The sequence below is a fragment of the Clupea harengus genome, chromosome 23 (genome assembly GCF_900700415.2).
Source record: "Clupea harengus chromosome 23, Ch_v2.0.2, whole genome shotgun sequence".
Lineage (NCBI taxonomy): Eukaryota > Metazoa > Chordata > Actinopteri > Clupeiformes > Clupeidae > Clupea > Clupea harengus.
Genome location: NC_045174.1, coordinates 1,200,344 through 1,218,534, shown reverse-complemented (window position 1 = coordinate 1,218,534; position 18,191 = coordinate 1,200,344). Strand labels below are relative to the sequence as shown.

Sequence of the window (18,191 nt, the reverse complement as noted above, 5' to 3'; positions counted from 1 at the left end):
TGACTCTATGAAGTTTCTCACGGAACGTCACGCTTCCTCTAAAGTTTGCTTCCTCTTGTTTTCAGTTGAACACATTCGTATTGTGGATATAGTTTAATTGTGTGGGAGAAGACAAACGACATACGAGTCTATGTCCCAAGATATTTCACAGCTACTTGATAAATTCCCTTTGTCATCTTTAAATATCACGGACTGTTTCTCAGGAACCAAGAGAGTTAGCAAGCCCTGAGAATACACCCTTAATGCCTGATGTATTCCTCGCCCTGGCAATGACAGACTGACTTTTGCTCTTGCAACGTTATTTACTGCTAAATATTGCTACCTAAATATAACGTCCTATCAAGTTACATTTCATTAAACATAGCCTAAACCTTGAAGTGGTATAGGCTATGGTTTCTTCTTTCTTTTCTTTTTTTAGCAAACAATCGTTTTAATGAATTGATTTTTTGTGGGACTTCAGCCATGGATTATCCAGGATTTGGGTGTATACCACTGTCCACCAGAGCATTAAGATGTCTCCTGTAATCAGATTAGTAAATGATATAGGGAATTCCCCTTAATCCTAAAAATCGTTAAATGGTGAAAGAGTATTAATCAAATCTTTACTTTTGCCAATTTTGCATCCTCCTGAAACCTTTATTGTATGTGTTCAATCTTTTACACCTAAAGCTTTCTTACCTTTGTGACAAATTGTTTTCTTATTCTTTTGGTCAGCATTTTGCTACTTTGTCCCCACTAAAATCAATTTACCACTGAGGACGTTGCAATCATTGTTTTTTTAAACAGATAGTTAAATATGATCATTGCTTGCCTTCTTATCACGGTAAAACCTTGGATAAAAGCGTCTGCTAAATGACTAAATGTAAATGTAAATGTAAAACCAGGTAGGCCTATGCGTGTGTATAAACACATATGATGGAATGGAAAACAGCAAATAGGTTGTAGCCTTTTTGTAATGCACAACAGAAAATACTTAATTAATAGAATTATTCAAATTTTCAAGTAACATTATGCAACAATTTGACACTTTTTGAGGTATGGTTTTATAGGCAACTAGTTTTGGTACCATCCTCAAGTTCACAAAACCCATATGGTCACGTGAAAGACAGATAAACACCTGTGTCTTCCCCACTAGCCATCCAGGGTATGCCCTATTAGGCCAGGCAAAGTAACCCATTTTGGAGCCAAACATTTTCAGCATAGATAATTTCTATGAGGTATCCAGAACAACATACTAAAAGTCCTAAGAAATCCTAGTTGAGGAAATATGTTTAATTCTCATCAATCTGAGATATGTGCTAATAATGCATGGCAAAAATACACCTCAAATTTTTTTTTTCCTTTACTCCTTTCAAAATAAAACTTTACACAATGAAAGTACCCATGAAAAGTAACATTTTTTGTATTACAAGTTTCTTTGAAAATGAATTTGAATATGCAAATGAGCTATACACTAATCGAATATGCCCAAAATACACCCAAATAGGCTTAATTTTCTCCTTTACTCCTACCACAATAAAACTTTACATAGTAAAGTATACATGAAAAGTAACTTTTTTTGTATTACAAGTTTCTCTTGAAATTAATTTGAATATGCACATGAGTGTCACACTTATTGAATATGTCCTAATTGCATAGGCAGAAACACCATACTACCAAGCCTGGCAGTTTAAAAGCAGCCAGTCTAAAAGCAGCATTGCCATCTCCCATTGGCAGTAGGATGATTGGATGAAGATTGGGCCAATGTATTTTTCATACATATGAATGGTGTTTCTGCCTGATCATATCCAATACGTGTGGAGCTCATGTGCATATTCAAATTCATTTTCAAAGAAACTTGTAATACAAAAGTTTTTACTTTTCATGGGTACTTTCATTGTGTAAAGTTTCATTTTGATAGGAGTAAAGGAAAAAAATTACATTTTTGAGGTGTATTTTTGCCATGCATTATTAGCACACATCTTAGATTGATGAGAATTAAACATATTTCCTCAACTAGGATTCCTTAGGACTTTTAGTATGCTGTTCTTGACACCTCATAGAAATGATCTATGCTGAAAAAAAATATTTTACAATTAGTCTGTCGTAAAACGCTACTTTGCTACTTTGACTATATGTAGTTCTGTGTACCGGGCTGGAATACCCTGCACAAATGGAAGAAAAGCTTTCACACGCATGACATTGCCAGCTATACTACTAAAAGACAGTTAGTGTGTTGGCAAGCTTCTATCAGTGTCAGTTGAGCTGTTGGTGGTGTTTGCAAGGTTTTTTCATGCCTTTTAGGTAGTTAGCTTACTAGTTTTGGAACAGAACTCCGTATTGCTGCTTTATCTCAGCCTGCGTATTGCACGAAAAGTAAGCTTTAGCTCAATATCACCGTCTAGTGTTCATTGTATGTAAACTTGGCTTGAGTTTGGGCCGACGTCATGGGCACAGTCAAACAAATGAATGTCCATTAACTGAAATTTTGTATCTTGAGTTGCCATATTGCTTTTCTAATTCTTAGGTGCGGGCAATGGTCTAAAATCTAGGTTATTTTGATAGTTGTTTTAGTTATCATTAATATTTGTTTAACTAAGATGACAGGATAGAAATAGAGGGGAAAGTATTCACATATATATCCTGTCATTGTTGTGGCCTTTCCTTTATCTTCACAACAAGAAACGCTCACTGCACCTGTAGTAGCCCTACACAATAGTTACACTAGCCCTATAGTAGGCTGTGCCTGGCAGCTGCGTTGCGGTAGTGCTGCATCTCAGTGGCGTGTGTTTATTCACAACACCAACGTTTCTGGTGCGGCGCTGCTACTGCCAGCCCTATCTTTCTGCATTGAGTTTGCCTTTGATAATGGCCGTCAATACGGAATTAGTTTGGTCTCATACATCGTTGATTAATGGTCCGAAATGTGAAGACCAGGAAGTTGGCCTTTTGTAACCAGGAATCAGTCACGTGGCATTTATGCCCTCGCTCAGAACGAGAGCGAGAGAGAGATAGAGAGTGCGCAACAGAAAACTATTCACTTATGGATAAAATGTAATTATAGCATACACTGGGTTACTGTATAGTAGGCTACACATGTAGCCTCCACGTTCCCCTTTCATAATATGGAATTTCTAAAATGGTCAAACATATAGTTTTAATATTTCTGTCAGCCCAGACATTGAGCGTAAGGTATAATTGTAATAATAATTGTAATAATTGTCAGACTTTAATCGCACAAGCGACACACCGCACACTGCAACACACGTCGTGAATACATGGAGGCGACACAGGACACACACACACAGGCACACGCAGGCCTGAGGTCGTTTGTGAATTTAGCTTCTGCATTTATCCCATCCCGGACTGTCCTTCCTCCAGGACCAGTAGGCGTATCAGTGTAATGTTGCTGGTATGATGTCCATGTCTATTTCTACTGAGAACCGCTTTCCTCACGCGTGAAAAATAGACTCCACGCCGAAACTGTGCATAATTCACGGTTACCACGCGTGAATTATGCACAGTTTCGACGTGGAGTCTATTTTGTGCAGTGTGCATGCTCTAACCTGTTAACATGGGCGTCGAATATAAATCAACAGGTAACGCTACGCGCGCGCAGCACAGGTAGTGTGAAACGGCGATAAGGAGGGCCAGAACCCAGTTTATTAACGAAAGCTATAGTCGTCTTTTATACAGCCTTCATTATCTACAATTTAGTTTGCCATATTGAATTATAGGTGTAGAGCTGTAGGCCTGCATAACCCTAATCTACACATCTGGGACACTGTCAGCAGTTTCACTGTCACCCAAACCCGACAAGGCTAGCTGGCTGGCTGGCGCTATGTGATGTCATCCACACGCGCCAGCTGACGGTCATTCTTGTATTTACTCTTTTAAGGCTCCGCAATGGAAGTAAATCGTGATGAAGCGGAGCGGTGCATTGAAATAGCAGCCATTGCAATTAAAAATAATCAATTAGAAAAGGCTCGTAGATTTCTGGAGAAAGCTCAACGATTGTTTCCATCAGAGGATGCAAAAGGTACAGCTGCATTTCATCTTCATTGCTAGCAGTTGCTCGGTTTAATCCTATGGAAATTCAGGGCCCATCGGTCGCTTACTCAGTGAGCCGTTTGTGACCTCGTTGCAGTCTTATATACGTTAGTACTGTCGTTAATTAACTTGGCGGTATAGCTAATTACACCGTTTGTATAAGGTGCACTATCAAGTGTAGCCTCTTTATAAGTGGGGAGCCCGTGTAACGTTAGGCTACATTTTGCGTACGCCGCCTGTTAGGCTAATGTACAGCAAATGTCCCATCAAAGTAAAAGTTAGCCAGTGATATTAACATTATTCCATATCTTGTGTTTAATTACCTCCTATACAATATAATGTTGCATGTTGTCGCAATATAACAGGTTACACTAACGCAGCGGTGCAGATGGGATTTTTGAACTGGGGGGGACGCCAACATCGCCTAATCAGCTGTGCAGAGTTATTAACTGATGATTGTCGCCTTACGTATGAGAGTGGTGGGGACGGATTGGGGTCACTATGAATCTGGGGGGGACATGTCCCCCCCGTCCCCAGTGCTATCTGCGCCCCTGCACTAACGTTAATACTCATAAAAATTGCACAGTTTGGTAGACGTTCTGTCACTGCGTGGACTGTAGCAGACCGTGACAACTGACACTGCTTTGTTTTAGTCTTGCTAGAGAAAATTGAGAAGACAGGACATGCCTCGAGACAAGGAAGCTCACCAGGAACGGAAAACGGCACAGATACACGACGGAGAATGAACGTCGAAAATGACAGTACCAAGGCCTCAGATTCATCTAAATCCTACACGTCAGAAGAATTAGATGCTGTCAAGAGGTGTTTACAGCATACGAAGTTGCTTGCATTTTTTTCTCCAATCAATGTTTACTGCATGTAGTATCCAATTTTAGCTAACATTTGTTAATATTTTTCAGAATAAAACAATGTAAAGATTATTATGAGACCCTTGCGGTCAAGAAAGATGCTTCTGAAGAGGACCTCAAGAAAGCGTACAGAAAACTGGCTTTAAAGTTCCACCCAGATAAGAATCGTGCTCCTGGTGCAACAGAGGCTTTTAAAGGTATCTGTAGAATGAAGACACTCCCCCCCCCCCCCCAATTAGTCTAATTTTAGTTGTTCCAACATGTTTACTTGTCTATGCTATTATTACAGCAGTATAGGTATATCTCATTGTAAATGTTCAGTGCAGGGTTGGTTTAATAGTTTATGTATTCCAAGATTTTTCAAATTTCGTTTTGATTCTGATTTTAACCTTTGACATAAAGGGTTAACACGCTCAGATATTTAAAGTTTGTCATTATCTAGCTTACTCACATTTTTGTTGTTGACAGTAATGTAATATTTTTCATTTACCTGTTCAGCTATTGGTAATGCGTATGCGGTACTGAGTAACAATGAGAAGAGGCGACAGTATGACCGTCTTGGCGAGGAGAGGGCAAGTCCATCCAGTCAAGGCCCGTCGCCTGCAGACTTTGAGGCCGATATCTCGCCAGAGGACCTCTTCAACATGTTCTTTGGAGGTGGCTTCCCATCAAGTGAGTGAACTGAAGGGGGAGGACTAGATTGTGACAACTAGATTAATATGCAAATTATGTTTTTTAGAGATCAGTCATGTTGCATTCTGGCATTGGTTTGTAAAAAAAATACTTCCATCTTTAATAACCTGAATGTGTGCATCTGCTCTGTTTATCCCATTATGTTACTTCTCAAAACATAAATATTTCTTTAATGATGTACCAGTATTTAATCTAAATTGCTAGTGTGTCTTTGGATATATTGTTCAAAGTGTAATTTTGCTACTGTGCTAACAGATGAAAGCATTGCATTTATTTGTACAAGCCAAGCTATATATGTCCCACCAGTGCTAAACTGTAGCTGTCCTGGTATGGGTTTATGTAACTCGACGTTCTAGAATGGACTGTTCCGTATCTATCTGAATGTATGCCGGGATGTTATGATTCTTCTGTGTCACCTTTAAATGCACTGATTTCAAATGGCCACCAACACTTTAGTCCACTAACTCGAACCTTCAGGCTTACTGATTTGAATTTCTCTCCTGGGTAGGTAATGTTCACGTATACAGTAATGGCCGAATGCGTTTTCAGCACCAAAGAGCCGCTGGAGCTGGAAGAGAGCAGCGGAGAGATGTAAGTCATGTTCATGTTTTTTCTCTTTTGAAATCAGATTGAAAAAATTTGATTGATCTGGGCAATTTGTAAAATCAAATTGTTTTCGCCAATGGTTTACCATATATGTTTGGCCTTATCCCGTTATCAAATAAGTAAAACTGTCATGAATTTCAGCCCAGTTTGTGCTCCATGCCATAAAACATTTTTTTTATTAGCTGCAGTTTCCTGAATTAATTGGAAATACTTACTGCTTATAAGCAGTACATATTTTATAGTTCTAAAGCTATCACCAAAATGATACTATGAGAAACCAAAAAAATGGTTGGAACTAGGTCACCTGAACTATGAACAGTTTGATTTTTCAGTCAGGCTGTAATAACCAATGAGACAACATCTGCATGTAGGAATCCCAGCCTGCCACTTACAGAAGTTAGCAAGAAGTGTTTACATAAATCTTCAGTTTAATTCCGTTTCAATTGTTTTGGGTAGCCCTTCCTCTGCAATATGGTGTTTCTCCAAAATGTACAGTAGAGGGCGCTACTGGTCCAATTATTATATATGGAATTATAGCGTTTCAGTTAGGGTTATTTAATGAAATTAATGATAAATGCAGAAGTTATTTTATGCTTTTAGTTAGTCATTCTAGTCCAGTTAGTTTCTGTGTACTTGTCTACATTTATATCGTTATTTCTACAATTTGCCCAGATTCATGTGGCTTTTTTCTCCATGTGGTATTGATCGCCATCGTCTCTGGTTATCAGAAGCTCGTCTTGACTTTGTTTGTAACACTTGAGCTCCATGCCTCCTCATCACGAAAAGATAACCCCCTGGTGTCTAGTCATGAAAGGCGTGTTGGGCTTGAGAGGGACACTCCAGCTAATCAGGTTTTTTTCCCCCCTTGACCGTCTCCCCCCTCTTTCTCTTATCATAGGGAGGATTGGCCTTCTTGGTACAGATCCTGCCTGTCCTCATTCTTGTGATAGTGTCTGCCCTCAGCCAGCTGATGGTAGTCAATCCCCCCTACAGCCTCAGCTTCAGACCGTGAGTATGGAACTTGGCCCCTCACCTAACCCAGGCCTCTGTTACTATCACTGCCACCCTTCAGCAGTCATACGAGTCTAGAAGAAATGAAATAGAATAGATAGAATAGAAAAGCCTTTATTGTCATTGTATTTGCATACACACGAAATTTGAAAATGTCCCCAAAGCCCATTGTAGGAATTCATATTTGATGGTCATCATTTTATGCTTTTGGTGAAGTATTTAGCAAACACTTTTATCCAAAGCAGCTTACAAAACACATACAAGACTAAAAATATATTAAAAAAACTAAGAATAAAACTGTAGGCTGTACCTCCTTTGGCCCTTTCATCAGAGGTGCAGGGTGAATGATCTTGCACGCAGTTCATCAGCAGGCCTTTTGTGCTGTTAAGTATTAAACAGATCTCTGGATCTGGACTCTGGCTAATCCCCCACCAAATATTGTAATTAACAATAAGATCATGTGAGAGTGGGAACAAATTACACAACAGGCTAATCCATGATCGGGAGCAAAAGTAATCCCCTCTGTTGATTTTGATGGAGGTTTGAGCATGGCTCGTGTAATGCCGATAAACAGTATTTCAGAGGGGAGCGAGGAGAATGGTGATATGGTTCTGACCTCCATGGGGTTCAGCGGGCTGAAGATTTATCACTCACTTGGGGAGGAAAAGGGATTGATCCCCTGGGTGCCTGGGAGAGTGGTTTTGGTGAGATGGTGATGAAACGGCCACTTCTCCAGTACGTGTCGGTGCTATCTTCAGAAGAACCTGATCAATGCCTTATCATGTTTGCACAGAGCCCAGCTCTTTCTTGTCCCTTCAAAGTCTTGCGCTCTCAGCAATATCTTCATCCTGTTCTGTCACTCCAGTGAGTCAGTCTACTACAGAAAGCCAGTCAGTTGAATTGAAGACATTATTGCTAGATGCATGAAGGTAGATGGCTACAGTCACAAGCTCTTGAAAATGCACAGTGTATGGAAATAAATTGCATTTCAGAGAATTGGCCGTAATTGTAATATATGAACTCGTATTTACAAGATACAAAGGCAGTTGTGGGATATTTTCCATATTTCAGCCAACTGGGTGGTGAAAGGTTCTGACGTGCCACTCTTGTTTCAGCATTGTTAAACGAAACGAACTACAGTAAGATCAAAAATAATTTACCTTGTGCACAGTCTGACAGAAATACTGACACACTTCAATTTGCTCACCATAGCAATAGCCCTAAGAAAACCCTGTAAGTGTTCATATTGCAACAATGCTTAGGCAGGCATCATAAAATGCAGAAGTGACCACAGACTGTGTGACACATTGCTCTAGGCTGGCCTTTGCTCCCCAGTCAGCCCGAGGGGTCAAAACCAAGATGTTGAGAACGCTTCCACCCTCCCTCCAGTCACGTACTGAGTTGCAGGTCAATGGCCCCTAGATGTCTGTTCCAGCTCCAGCCACACACACACACACACACATACACACACACACACACACACACATAGGTGCCTTTATCTGAGCATTGAGGGAAGACTTACAAAGAGAGGTCATACACATGAGGTCATACTCCTGCTCAGCCATCTGCACTCACAAGATCTCAAGATCCTGAGGTTTGCAAAACACTTGTGGGTAGACATGTAGTCAGATTCTGTTGTGAAGCGTGCGTGGCAGACAAATCACATGATTCTCCGCAAATATCTCAGTTTTGCATACATGCATTTTTAGGGATATCTACATATGTCTGTTGCTTGTTTGTGATTATCATCTCAAAGATGCACATAACACGGATGGTTATTGCAACACATTGCGTTCCACTGTGGTATATTTGCCATATACTACTGGTTCCATTTTCGTTTATTATTGTACAAATTCGCGCTGTTATATTATGGAATGTTTGTTTTAATCTGTGTTTGGTTTGAAATTCGCATCATGCCACCAACCCCAGTAGCAGATGTATATTTTCCATATACCACTGCCTCTTGTGTACTGAAGTACTCTGGTGAACTAAGTATATCACATGTATTGCCTAAAGCTCCCCTATGCACAATTTGCCACTTTTTGAGGTATGATTTTATGGGCAACTACTTTTGGTGTCATCCAAATTCATTTTGATGGTATATGGTCATGTGAAGGACCGATAAACACACCCGCCTTCCCCACCAGCCGTCCAAGCTGTGCACTATGAAGTTCTGTTGTCTGGAATTGGAACAACCCGTGAACCTTGACGGCATGACATCGCCAACCATTTTGTCACAAGACGCCAGATAGCATGACGGCAAGCTTTAATTCGGGCTATGGCAAGCACACACAAGACCAGACGAGATAGGGGTTAAAGGCTTTGTATCTAATCGACCACAACACTTTTGTTGGATTTTGGTATTCAAGGACGGTCACTCAGAGGAGCTTTAAAGGAGTTGTCAGAGGCTGCTGAAAAAGTGAGCCAGTTGTTGTAGCCGAGGCCTTGGGGACAGACTACTTGGGGTCGTGAATTAACCTGAACTAAACCTGAGATATGTGAACTCTTGTCAGTCTATCTTGAGGTGTATCTGTTGTTGTCTCTGGTAGTGGCATGTATTCTAAACCATCATAAGTATGGAGGGGGGTGGCTCTGGGACACCAGGCACTACTGTTGAACCTTCTGGAGGTGCTGTGGGCCTAATTCAACAAAACACTGATGAAGGAAGGTGCCTACTTGAAAACCCCAATGTATTGCTCACAAAGGCAGCTTTGTTTGATGAGTCGTATCCTGCTGCTCAGGTTCTATGGTTGGGCACTCATGTTGTCGTGTTAAGCACTTGTGGGTTTCAGGCAGCGCATGTTGTACCATGAAGGAGGGCCTTTACGGATCCGGGGTACATTTACATTTACATTTAGTCATTTAGCAGACGCTTTTATCCAAAGCGACTTACAAGGATGTATACACATTTTTACATTTACACTGATGGCACACTGCACATCAGGAGCAATTAGGGGTTCAGTGTCTTGCTCAAGGACGCTTCGACAGGGAATCGAACTAGCAACCTTCTGATTACTAAACAACTTCTTTACCTCCTGTACCACTGCCGCCCCTATTACAACACGCAACGCGTGTTATGGCTGTCTCCAGCCAGTTGTGCGTTGAATGTGTGGTTAGGCAATTGATATATTGTTTAGGTTGCTAGCTATGAGTACTTGCATGTGACGGGGAGAGGATTGGCCGCTGTGGCAAGTCCTGTGTACCTCAAAAAAAAAAAAAAGGGAAATAAAGGTGTGAAGGAAAAGAGAGGCTGACAATTAAACACGGTTTTGCTTTCCACTGTTCCCAGGTCAGCAGGCCACACCAACAAAAGGCTGACGGAGCACCTGAGGGTGCCTTACTACGTAAATGAGAAGTTCTCAAGAGAGTACAGCGGAGGCAATCTGAAAAGTGTGGAGAGGAGCGTGGAGGACGACTACATCTCCAACCTCAGAAACAACTGCTGGAAAGAAAAACAACAGAGTGAGTTTGCCTTCCCTGAAAACCCTTTTTATGTTACACAACCCAGCTGAGGTGATCCTCTGCATCCTGTGTAGTCATGCATACATTTGTGGATGTTGATATGTAAATTAACAATTGTAAAAGGTACTGATTGATCTGTTCTTCAGTGACAGTTTAACAGGAACAAGAATGAGAAAGGTTGTTTAATTTTCATTCAATAATTAGGCCCAACCTGTGTAGTAGAGTACACATTTTTGTGAAAAGTATTGGCTATTTCATTAAAGGTCCTTGCAAAGTTTTGAAATGTTGTCAGTGAAAATGGGTGGGATCCCTGCCCTTTATTTTGCATGCATCACTATGAATTTGCATGCACAATGTTTTTGGTATACATATGTATGAATGCGAATAGAGATCAGGCTGCTAGATTAGTGGGCTGTGCCTTTTGCATTGGCTTACAGTCATATCAATGATTTCTGATCGACTGGTTGTTATGTGAAGATGTACCTTTTATTGGCACTTCCTCATTTTCCAACTGGCCAGACTGTAACCTTCAGTCCTCTGGTTATAGTGACCCTCTTTTTAAAAACACTTAGTTCTCAGGTCCAAACGCCTGCTCCTTGGCAAACGTTGTAAACTATTTCAAAACTAGTCATAATTTCAGTAACCCCTTAAAGAGACAGGTGAATGGTCTGGATGTGTGGATGTGGGTTCCACTCACCCTACAGAGGTTACCAATGAGAAAGGAAAGGAAAAGCTGTAATGTACTGTATACAGGATTCACTCACACCTGACTGTATTCGTTTTCTTTTGTATTCGTTTTAACTGAACTTCCTTTCTCAGTGTGAAGTATGTAGTAGCTGCAGTGATGCCCCCACTGAACCTTTGTCACGGCTTTGTCTTTCAGAGGAGGGTCTGCTGTATCGAGCTCGGTACTTCGGTGACAGTGAGCTGTACCAAAGGGCTCAAAGGATGGGTACACCCAGCTGCTCAAGACTATCTGAAGTCCAGACGTCCTTAAATGGATAAAGGCTTCAGCAACAACAACATGAAGGTGATTGCTCTGTAGCAGTCCACTGCTAGAGTTTTAGGTGTGGTGAGTGATTGAGAGGATATGTGGGGCATGTCGATATGCACAAGAAATTTGTGTGTCCGAATTCGTTCATGTTCTTACATTACATTTTTATGCTGTGACCTTTGTCTCTCCCTCCTAGGTATTCTCCAAAATCAACATTTAAAAAAAAAAAAAAAGAAGAGGTCTATTCACGGAAAGGAACGGGAAAAAAAAGAAAAAGAAACTGAGCAAACAACTTTAGACTGTTTGTCAACCTCACCACACAAGATATCCACAAACCGAACCAGGCAGCGCTCTCCTTTGTGTCCGTGATGAGGCATGTGGGCTCAGGCAGAGCCGCTCTGTCTGGACTCCTGTAGATTAGCTGGGCTCCATGCTTCCACATGGGGTCCCATGACCAGGGCTGGGCTCCAACCAAAAGGGCCCTTGACAATGCACTGATGTCGGCTGCTTTGGGAAGGAATCTGAGAATGTAAGATTTAGGGGTAGGAGCCAATCAGAATGTTACAAGGAGGCAACTGTAACATAGCAATGTAGACATAACCAATGAATCGGAGTAGGTATTTATTTATGTATGTATTTATTTAAGTTATGATATCCCTGAGATTGAATTTAACGAGAACATGCAGTCACTACACATGTGTATATCTGATTTTGACACATTTTTATCTATGCAGGGTGTCTTTTTATTCCTATAAATCAGGAACATGAACCAACAGCTTCTGCACAGAAATAAACATATGAATGCCCCGGAGGATGGTATTTCTACACGTAATTTCAGAGGTGTTTTATTCAGGAGAAAATGTTTTTACAGCACTGTTTGTAGAGGGCTTTTTTATCAAGCACTCGGAGTGAGCCCCCAAACTGTCACCTATATTCACTGGAACAGAGGTGGCTGTGGCTCAATCAAGTAGTTCCAGCACAACGCAGTGGATTTTATCATACGTGCCACACTGCAGGTGCTGGTGTCTGAGGCTGTGGTTTTGGAATGTGAGCCATCATTTAGACCGTCAAGGCGTTGTAGTCACCTCAGGATATTGCAAAATCGTGTGCGCACTCCGTGCCACCGAGCCGTGAGGAGCTGCTCGTTCGCAACTCCAGTAGCTTGGTGAGAGCCTCCCACTCAGTCATGATCTCATTTCAGCTCCTATTGTAAGCATGTCTTTGCACTGCCCCCTTGAATATTGTGCCAACATGTAAACTAGGAGCCTGACATACGCCTTAGTTAGGTACTGGGGTCAGATAACGTTTTGTGTTTGGAGGTTCTGCAGCTCATAAAACCTATGGCTGCAGGCCAACCACAGTTCAAGTGACACTGACAGAGCTATCCAATTATCTGATCAGTTTTCAACCTTCATTAGAGTTCATAGTGATCAGGTTCTCAGGGCATGTAGAAGAAATATGAACATCCCCATCTAAGCACCACCTTTACATTCTTATCTTGAAAGCCAGAACTTTCTAAAAGGAAAAGTTGTTTCTTCCATGCAACCATGTGTATAGTTTGAAGATTTAGTCAAGGTGTACCCACAAGCCAAGTAATTTGGAGTTGGCCAACTCATTTATGCTCACAGCTATTCATGAAAAGCTGGATTTCCTGTGCATATAAAATTCAACTTCACACAATGTTTGTAAAAATAATTTATTGTCTGTAGTTTCCTTGATGAAAGTACAAAAACAGTGCAATGACCATATTTGAATATCAAATAAATTACGCATGTGAATATGCAAGTCAGTCAAAAGCTTTTAAATGAGTAGAGAAAACTGCTAAACATGTGAACATTGAACAAATGCAAATATGCAATGAGACACCAGAGGTGTACTGAAGTGAGATAACTGAACATGTATATAAAAAAAAAAGTAAGATAAAAAAAAGGATAACTTCGTAATAATCTTAAAACAGGCCACATGCTACATGACCCACGGCGTGCTGCCTAGGTCTGGTTTCCACAGAAACTGAGGTAAACGTTTTCAGAGTAACAAACATTACACAAAAAGCACCAAGACTTCTCTCATCTCGTACAATGGATTGATAACAGTGCAATAAACAAAATTTCACTAACCCCCCTCACACCCCATATTTTTCCAGATAAGCGTTACATATTTTTGTACCCTATACTGTGGTCTTTCTTATAGTAGCCATACCACTAAAGGCATATAAATGCTTACAGTGAAGACATCTGCCGTTAACGTTACATTTGTCTTAAGTTCCGAGAAAATCTCGAGAGATGACATACAGGGACATCTACATGATGTCAAGACATTCTTTCATCACAAAGAAATAAAGGACAAGCCATCTGTTGTTGAGCAGTGCTTGAAGTCAATATATTATAACAATTTTTAAATTCTAGTTTAAAAAGTGCTATTAGGCTAGGTCCTGTTCAGCACTCTTCTATCAACAACTCCTCTGAACTGTAGAATTTTCTCTTGATGACCCTGAAACCAGTGCTCAGTCTGAGTGCGTGCCTAACAGTGGCTGCAGCTTGGGACTTGTTGCTAAACAGCCCTTGAATCTTAGGCCACAGACCCCCAGAGTCCAATCTCAACACTAGTGTCAGCTGGAACGTTGGGACGACGTATGGGTCCACAGGTATCTGACCCATGCTCAGACAAACATCTCCTTGCTCCACACATAGTTCGACAAGCGCCCCCCGCAGGCCACACGGCTCAGTGGCAGCCAGGTGAATGAGCTCCTGGCCGATATGTTCAAGAAGTTTCTTGGGAATGAGTAGCTTGCTGCACCGCAGAGTGTCGTCTTTGGCTTCAATCAGACGTCCAGCTATTAAGGCCACGACTTCTTTTCGTAGGGTCTCCTCCAATGGGTCATGGAACCAGTCGGAGTCGGAAGACTCTTCAGGTATGAAATAGGGCCCTATAGTAGAAATATGAGGATATTTGGAAATTAATGGAGATGTTTGATTTATGGTCATCACTTCAAGTACTAGGCTCCTAAACAGTCTATTTCAAAGGTATTCAACATGGGCTATGGGCAGACAAAAGACAATGAATCAAAGGGCATGAAATGGTGAAATATTAGTTTACCTGAGTCTGATAAATCTCCACTGCTGTTGTCTGAATCGGGGTCCGAGATATGGCTAGTGCTGGCCGCTCCACTGAACTCCGTGAGCTTTTGCACAAGTTTACCCCAGGACAGACGCTTCGAGGCACCGTCAGCTGTCGGGGATGGTGGAAAACTGCCATCGTCCGAAGAAAAGCTTCCACAGAATCGCTCAGGCATGATTTCTTACAATTGAGATGTCAAGTTTTCCGTGGCAATCTGTGGATACAAAGGACAGACAGTTTAGCCCAGGCTCCAGAAAACAGTTGCACAGAAATGAATGAGGAACACTTCTCCACTGTTCACCTTTGATAGTGGGGTTGTCTTTCAGAACATACAAATCATTTAGTTTTAAACATTCCCCTGTTATATATCTCATGTTCAGACACTGACAATTCATCTACTTCAAATTATCACACTTAGAAATCCGGTTTGACAGTGTTAGTCGAAACGTTACTGGATGAAGTCGTCTGCTCTTTGTTCGAGCAAAAAGCAAAGTAATAAATATTTCGACGAGCATGACAGTAGTACTTACCGAATCTGCAATGATTTTCGATTTAGTTGTAAGTCCAGGTTTTGGGCTGGCTTTACTGTTACATCCAAGAAATCAACTGATAAAGAAACAAAGGGACAAATGCATAGACATTACGTTGCGTCCGTCCGTTCTCGAAGCTAAGCTCTACTGCAAAGCTCAACTGAGATAACAAAGCCCGTTAAATAGCTTCACAGCAGACACGGTTAACCACGCCCCATCCACACTTCTCAGCCAATCACATTTTAGACACGTTCGCAACGTTCCTTTTTGCCTGGTAACATAGTGCTCGGCTTGGATCAATGAGGCAGCAGAGTTGCCCCATTGTCTCTTGGACAGAGGAAAAACACTAAGGACACCTATTGTCTCACGTAGACTACAGACAAGTCAGGGCATATCCCGTGCGAAAGTAACACTGTAATGTCATTGCATACTATAAGCACATTTCATTGTTTAAGATATATCATCCAGATTTACGGTTGATGCTAAAATTTTCAACCAGGAATTGAACGTTTGCTGCATCTACCTTGACATGACAGCGGACTTTTACTAATACCTTAATATAGTCACTGCAGTTTACATCTTCGCAGGCTGCTGTATGTGGGGCTTTTAGCCTTCCACAAAGGAAGCCTTTAAACTCAAATAGCTTTTTCAAGGTAATGGACTAACCAAGCTAATGAATGAAATGGGTATTGCCTTTGTCATCAAACTTCTTACTTTTTCTAGAAGATTGTGCAGATGAAGGGGGATGGGCTGTGTTCAGATTTTACAAGGAATAAGAAGATGCACCTCATTTGTATAAGGATAGATGTAATGATAGATAGGATAGGATAGATGTAACGTGATGTAATATTGCAAGATGCAAAAATGCACATATTCATCAATATGATTCTTAGCCTGCATGACGTCCCTCATTGTTTTCAGCACTTGTGATCAGAACCTTGCACATTATAACAGAAAAATGACAACAGAATGTATTTATGGAGTAGCTAATGCAGTTGTAAGGATTTTTTTTAACACATCTCTTATCACATCCTTTACAGAACGGATTTGTATTGTTTGCCAAAGTCATACTTCTTTCACCCTTTCCAGTTTATGCAACTGTTCTTTGTGGATTCCAGAAAGTCTGAACTATGAAACTGTTTTCCTGGAGTGCAGAACGTCTAAACTTTGGTTAGCTGAGTCCTCAGGACAGCTACTGCTCACAAAAAAAGGGGAGGAAACCCAAAAGTGCTGGCAGGCAGCTAAATATCACAGATGTACTGTAACAACACGTGAGGGCAGAACAGACTGTTCTGTCAGGGCGGGGGTAAGGAACTAATGCAAAAACAAATGCACGTGTAGGCCGTCCCACTTCATATGAGTCCTGTACAGATTTACATGAAATTGGGCCGGGGGGGGGGGGGGGGGACATTTTGCATCAGTGTTTGAGAAAGTTAGATGAGAGTGGTAAGCAAAGAATCAACAAGGACATTCATTTACAGTTGTTGTGGAAGTCTCTCTTAATTCATATGTATTTATCAAATTGCGTAATAGTGAAACTAAAGAGGTTTTGTTGAAAGCTTGTGCTGAAACAAAAAAAAGCCAAAAAGTGAACCGTAAATTTGAGGGCTTTAAGACCCTGGGGTGGGTCCTAGACAGTTGGTGACGTCCATCTGTGGAATACAAAGCAGACTTGAAACCCAGAACAGCACATTCTGTCCACCCACCGACTAGTCTCATCTATGATTGTTTCCCTCTTTTGGATGAAAACACTGCTTGACTGTTTGTCACCTCTTGGCAGTGTATTTCCACAATTTCCCTGCGGCGCCTGCCAAAACACACTTGTAAACAGGTGTCAGATTTTACTGTTTTGCAAGAATGCAAAGAAAGGAGTAGGCTAATCCAGTGTCAAAGAATTCTTGACCCACTGGTTTTACATGATGCCATAATGAGGACATGGAGGATGTTGAAATGAAACACTCATGCACACTCATACATACATATGCATACATATGCTCACAATACAGTGAGTAAACAAAAAAGAAAATGTTATAGGTTAGTCTACTTGAGTTGACTTAAAATGGTCTTTAATAGAAAGTGCATCACACTGATTGCATCATGAATATATATAAATATATACACACACACATAGACAGAGGTGTTTTTTGTATTGTTTTTTTATTAATGAGTATCTTCTTTGTGTCCCTCCTTGCAGTATCTGCAGCTGTCATAAGATATACAACATTAAGGGGGATGGGAGGGAAGCAGGCATGTGGCATGGAACACGGTATTAAAATGAATGGGTGACTGACAGTACAGGCGTGTGGAAAAACAATACCCCACTGCTGTGCAGGGATTCAGACATAATATACTCATTGCCCTTGGCCTCCAAGACCCCCAAATGGTGACAGGAGGCCACATAATAGCGAGAAGACAAAAGGAGGGTGGCGCTATTGTTTTCGAAGACCTATTTTTTGGGGGAAATCTCTCCATTGAACACTTGGATCCGAAATAATGTTAAATTGTAAATAATTTTGACTTTGGACATAAACTACACTTTCGAAGAAAGGAAAAGGAAAGGAACTTCGGGGGGAAAACATTAGTGTGAGATAGATTATAGGTGAAATACAGCATCTTGCCCTGCCAGAAAAGGATCAGCTCTGAAAGCTAGACTTTAGACTATTATTTAAATATAGTTCTAGAAGTTCTTGAATTAGAACATTCTGTCCACACAAAAGCAGAAAGTGCAGGGTAATTATTCAAATAACAATACTAAGTAATGCTAATAGCATTCAGGGAATAGGAAGTGGCTACTATGACAATGTCCAGCGCGAACAACCAATAAACTCTGAGCAGGCGTTTCAACACAAGTGCCAGTTCTGGGTTAAGTAAACAAGCTTG

The 18,191-nt window shown here is 41.0% G+C and overlaps 2 protein-coding genes across 3 annotated transcripts; one reads left to right on the top strand and one right to left on the bottom strand.

The window, feature by feature from the left end:
- Nucleotides 1–3,772: 3,772 nt before the first annotated feature.
- On the top strand, nt 3,773–13,359 carry dnajb12b (DnaJ heat shock protein family (Hsp40) member B12b). 2 transcript variants are annotated; one of them, XR_004162970.2, is made up of 9 exons: nt 3,773–4,018; nt 4,683–4,851; nt 4,950–5,095; nt 5,397–5,570; nt 6,100–6,182; nt 7,096–7,205; nt 10,498–10,670; nt 11,554–11,737; nt 11,861–13,359. XR_004162970.2 is itself a non-coding variant. In XM_012831096.3 (9 exons), exons 1-8 carry the CDS (start codon nt 3,886–3,888, stop codon nt 11,673–11,675), a joined length of 1,110 nt encoding a protein of 369 aa, XP_012686550.2. In that variant the 5' UTR covers nt 3,773–3,885; the 3' UTR covers nt 11,676–11,700; nt 11,861–13,359. The 2 variants fall into 2 exon arrangements, 1 of the variants encoding a protein (XP_012686550.2); XM_012831096.3 differs by having other exon boundaries at nt 11,554–11,700.
- ddit4 (DNA-damage-inducible transcript 4) lies at nt 13,347–15,488 on the bottom strand. The gene is made up of 3 exons (XM_012831134.3): nt 15,312–15,488; nt 14,761–14,995; nt 13,347–14,590 (listed from the first exon to the last, which is right to left on the bottom strand). Exons 2-3 carry the CDS (start codon nt 14,954–14,956, stop codon nt 14,100–14,102), a joined length of 687 nt encoding a protein of 228 aa, XP_012686588.1. The 5' UTR covers nt 14,957–14,995; nt 15,312–15,488; the 3' UTR covers nt 13,347–14,099.
- Between the last annotated feature and the right edge of the window lie 2,703 nt (nt 15,489–18,191).

Coding starts and splice junctions, on each gene's coding strand:
- dnajb12b (XM_012831096.3), top strand. CDS start 3,886: ATGGAAGTAAATCGTGATGAAGCGGAGCGGTGCATTGAAATAGCAGCC. Junction 6,183..7,095: donor GAAGAGAGCAGCGGAGAGAT/GTAAGTCATGTT, acceptor CTCTTATCATAG/GGAGGATTGGCCTTCTTGGT. Junction 7,206..10,497: donor TACAGCCTCAGCTTCAGACC/GTGAGTATGGAA, acceptor CACTGTTCCCAG/GTCAGCAGGCCACACCAACA.
- ddit4 (XM_012831134.3), bottom strand. CDS start 14,956: ATGCCTGAGCGATTCTGTGGAAGCTTTTCTTCGGACGATGGCAGTTTT. Junction 14,591..14,760: donor TGGAGATTTATCAGACTCAG/GTAAACTAATAT, acceptor TTTCTACTATAG/GGCCCTATTTCATACCTGAA.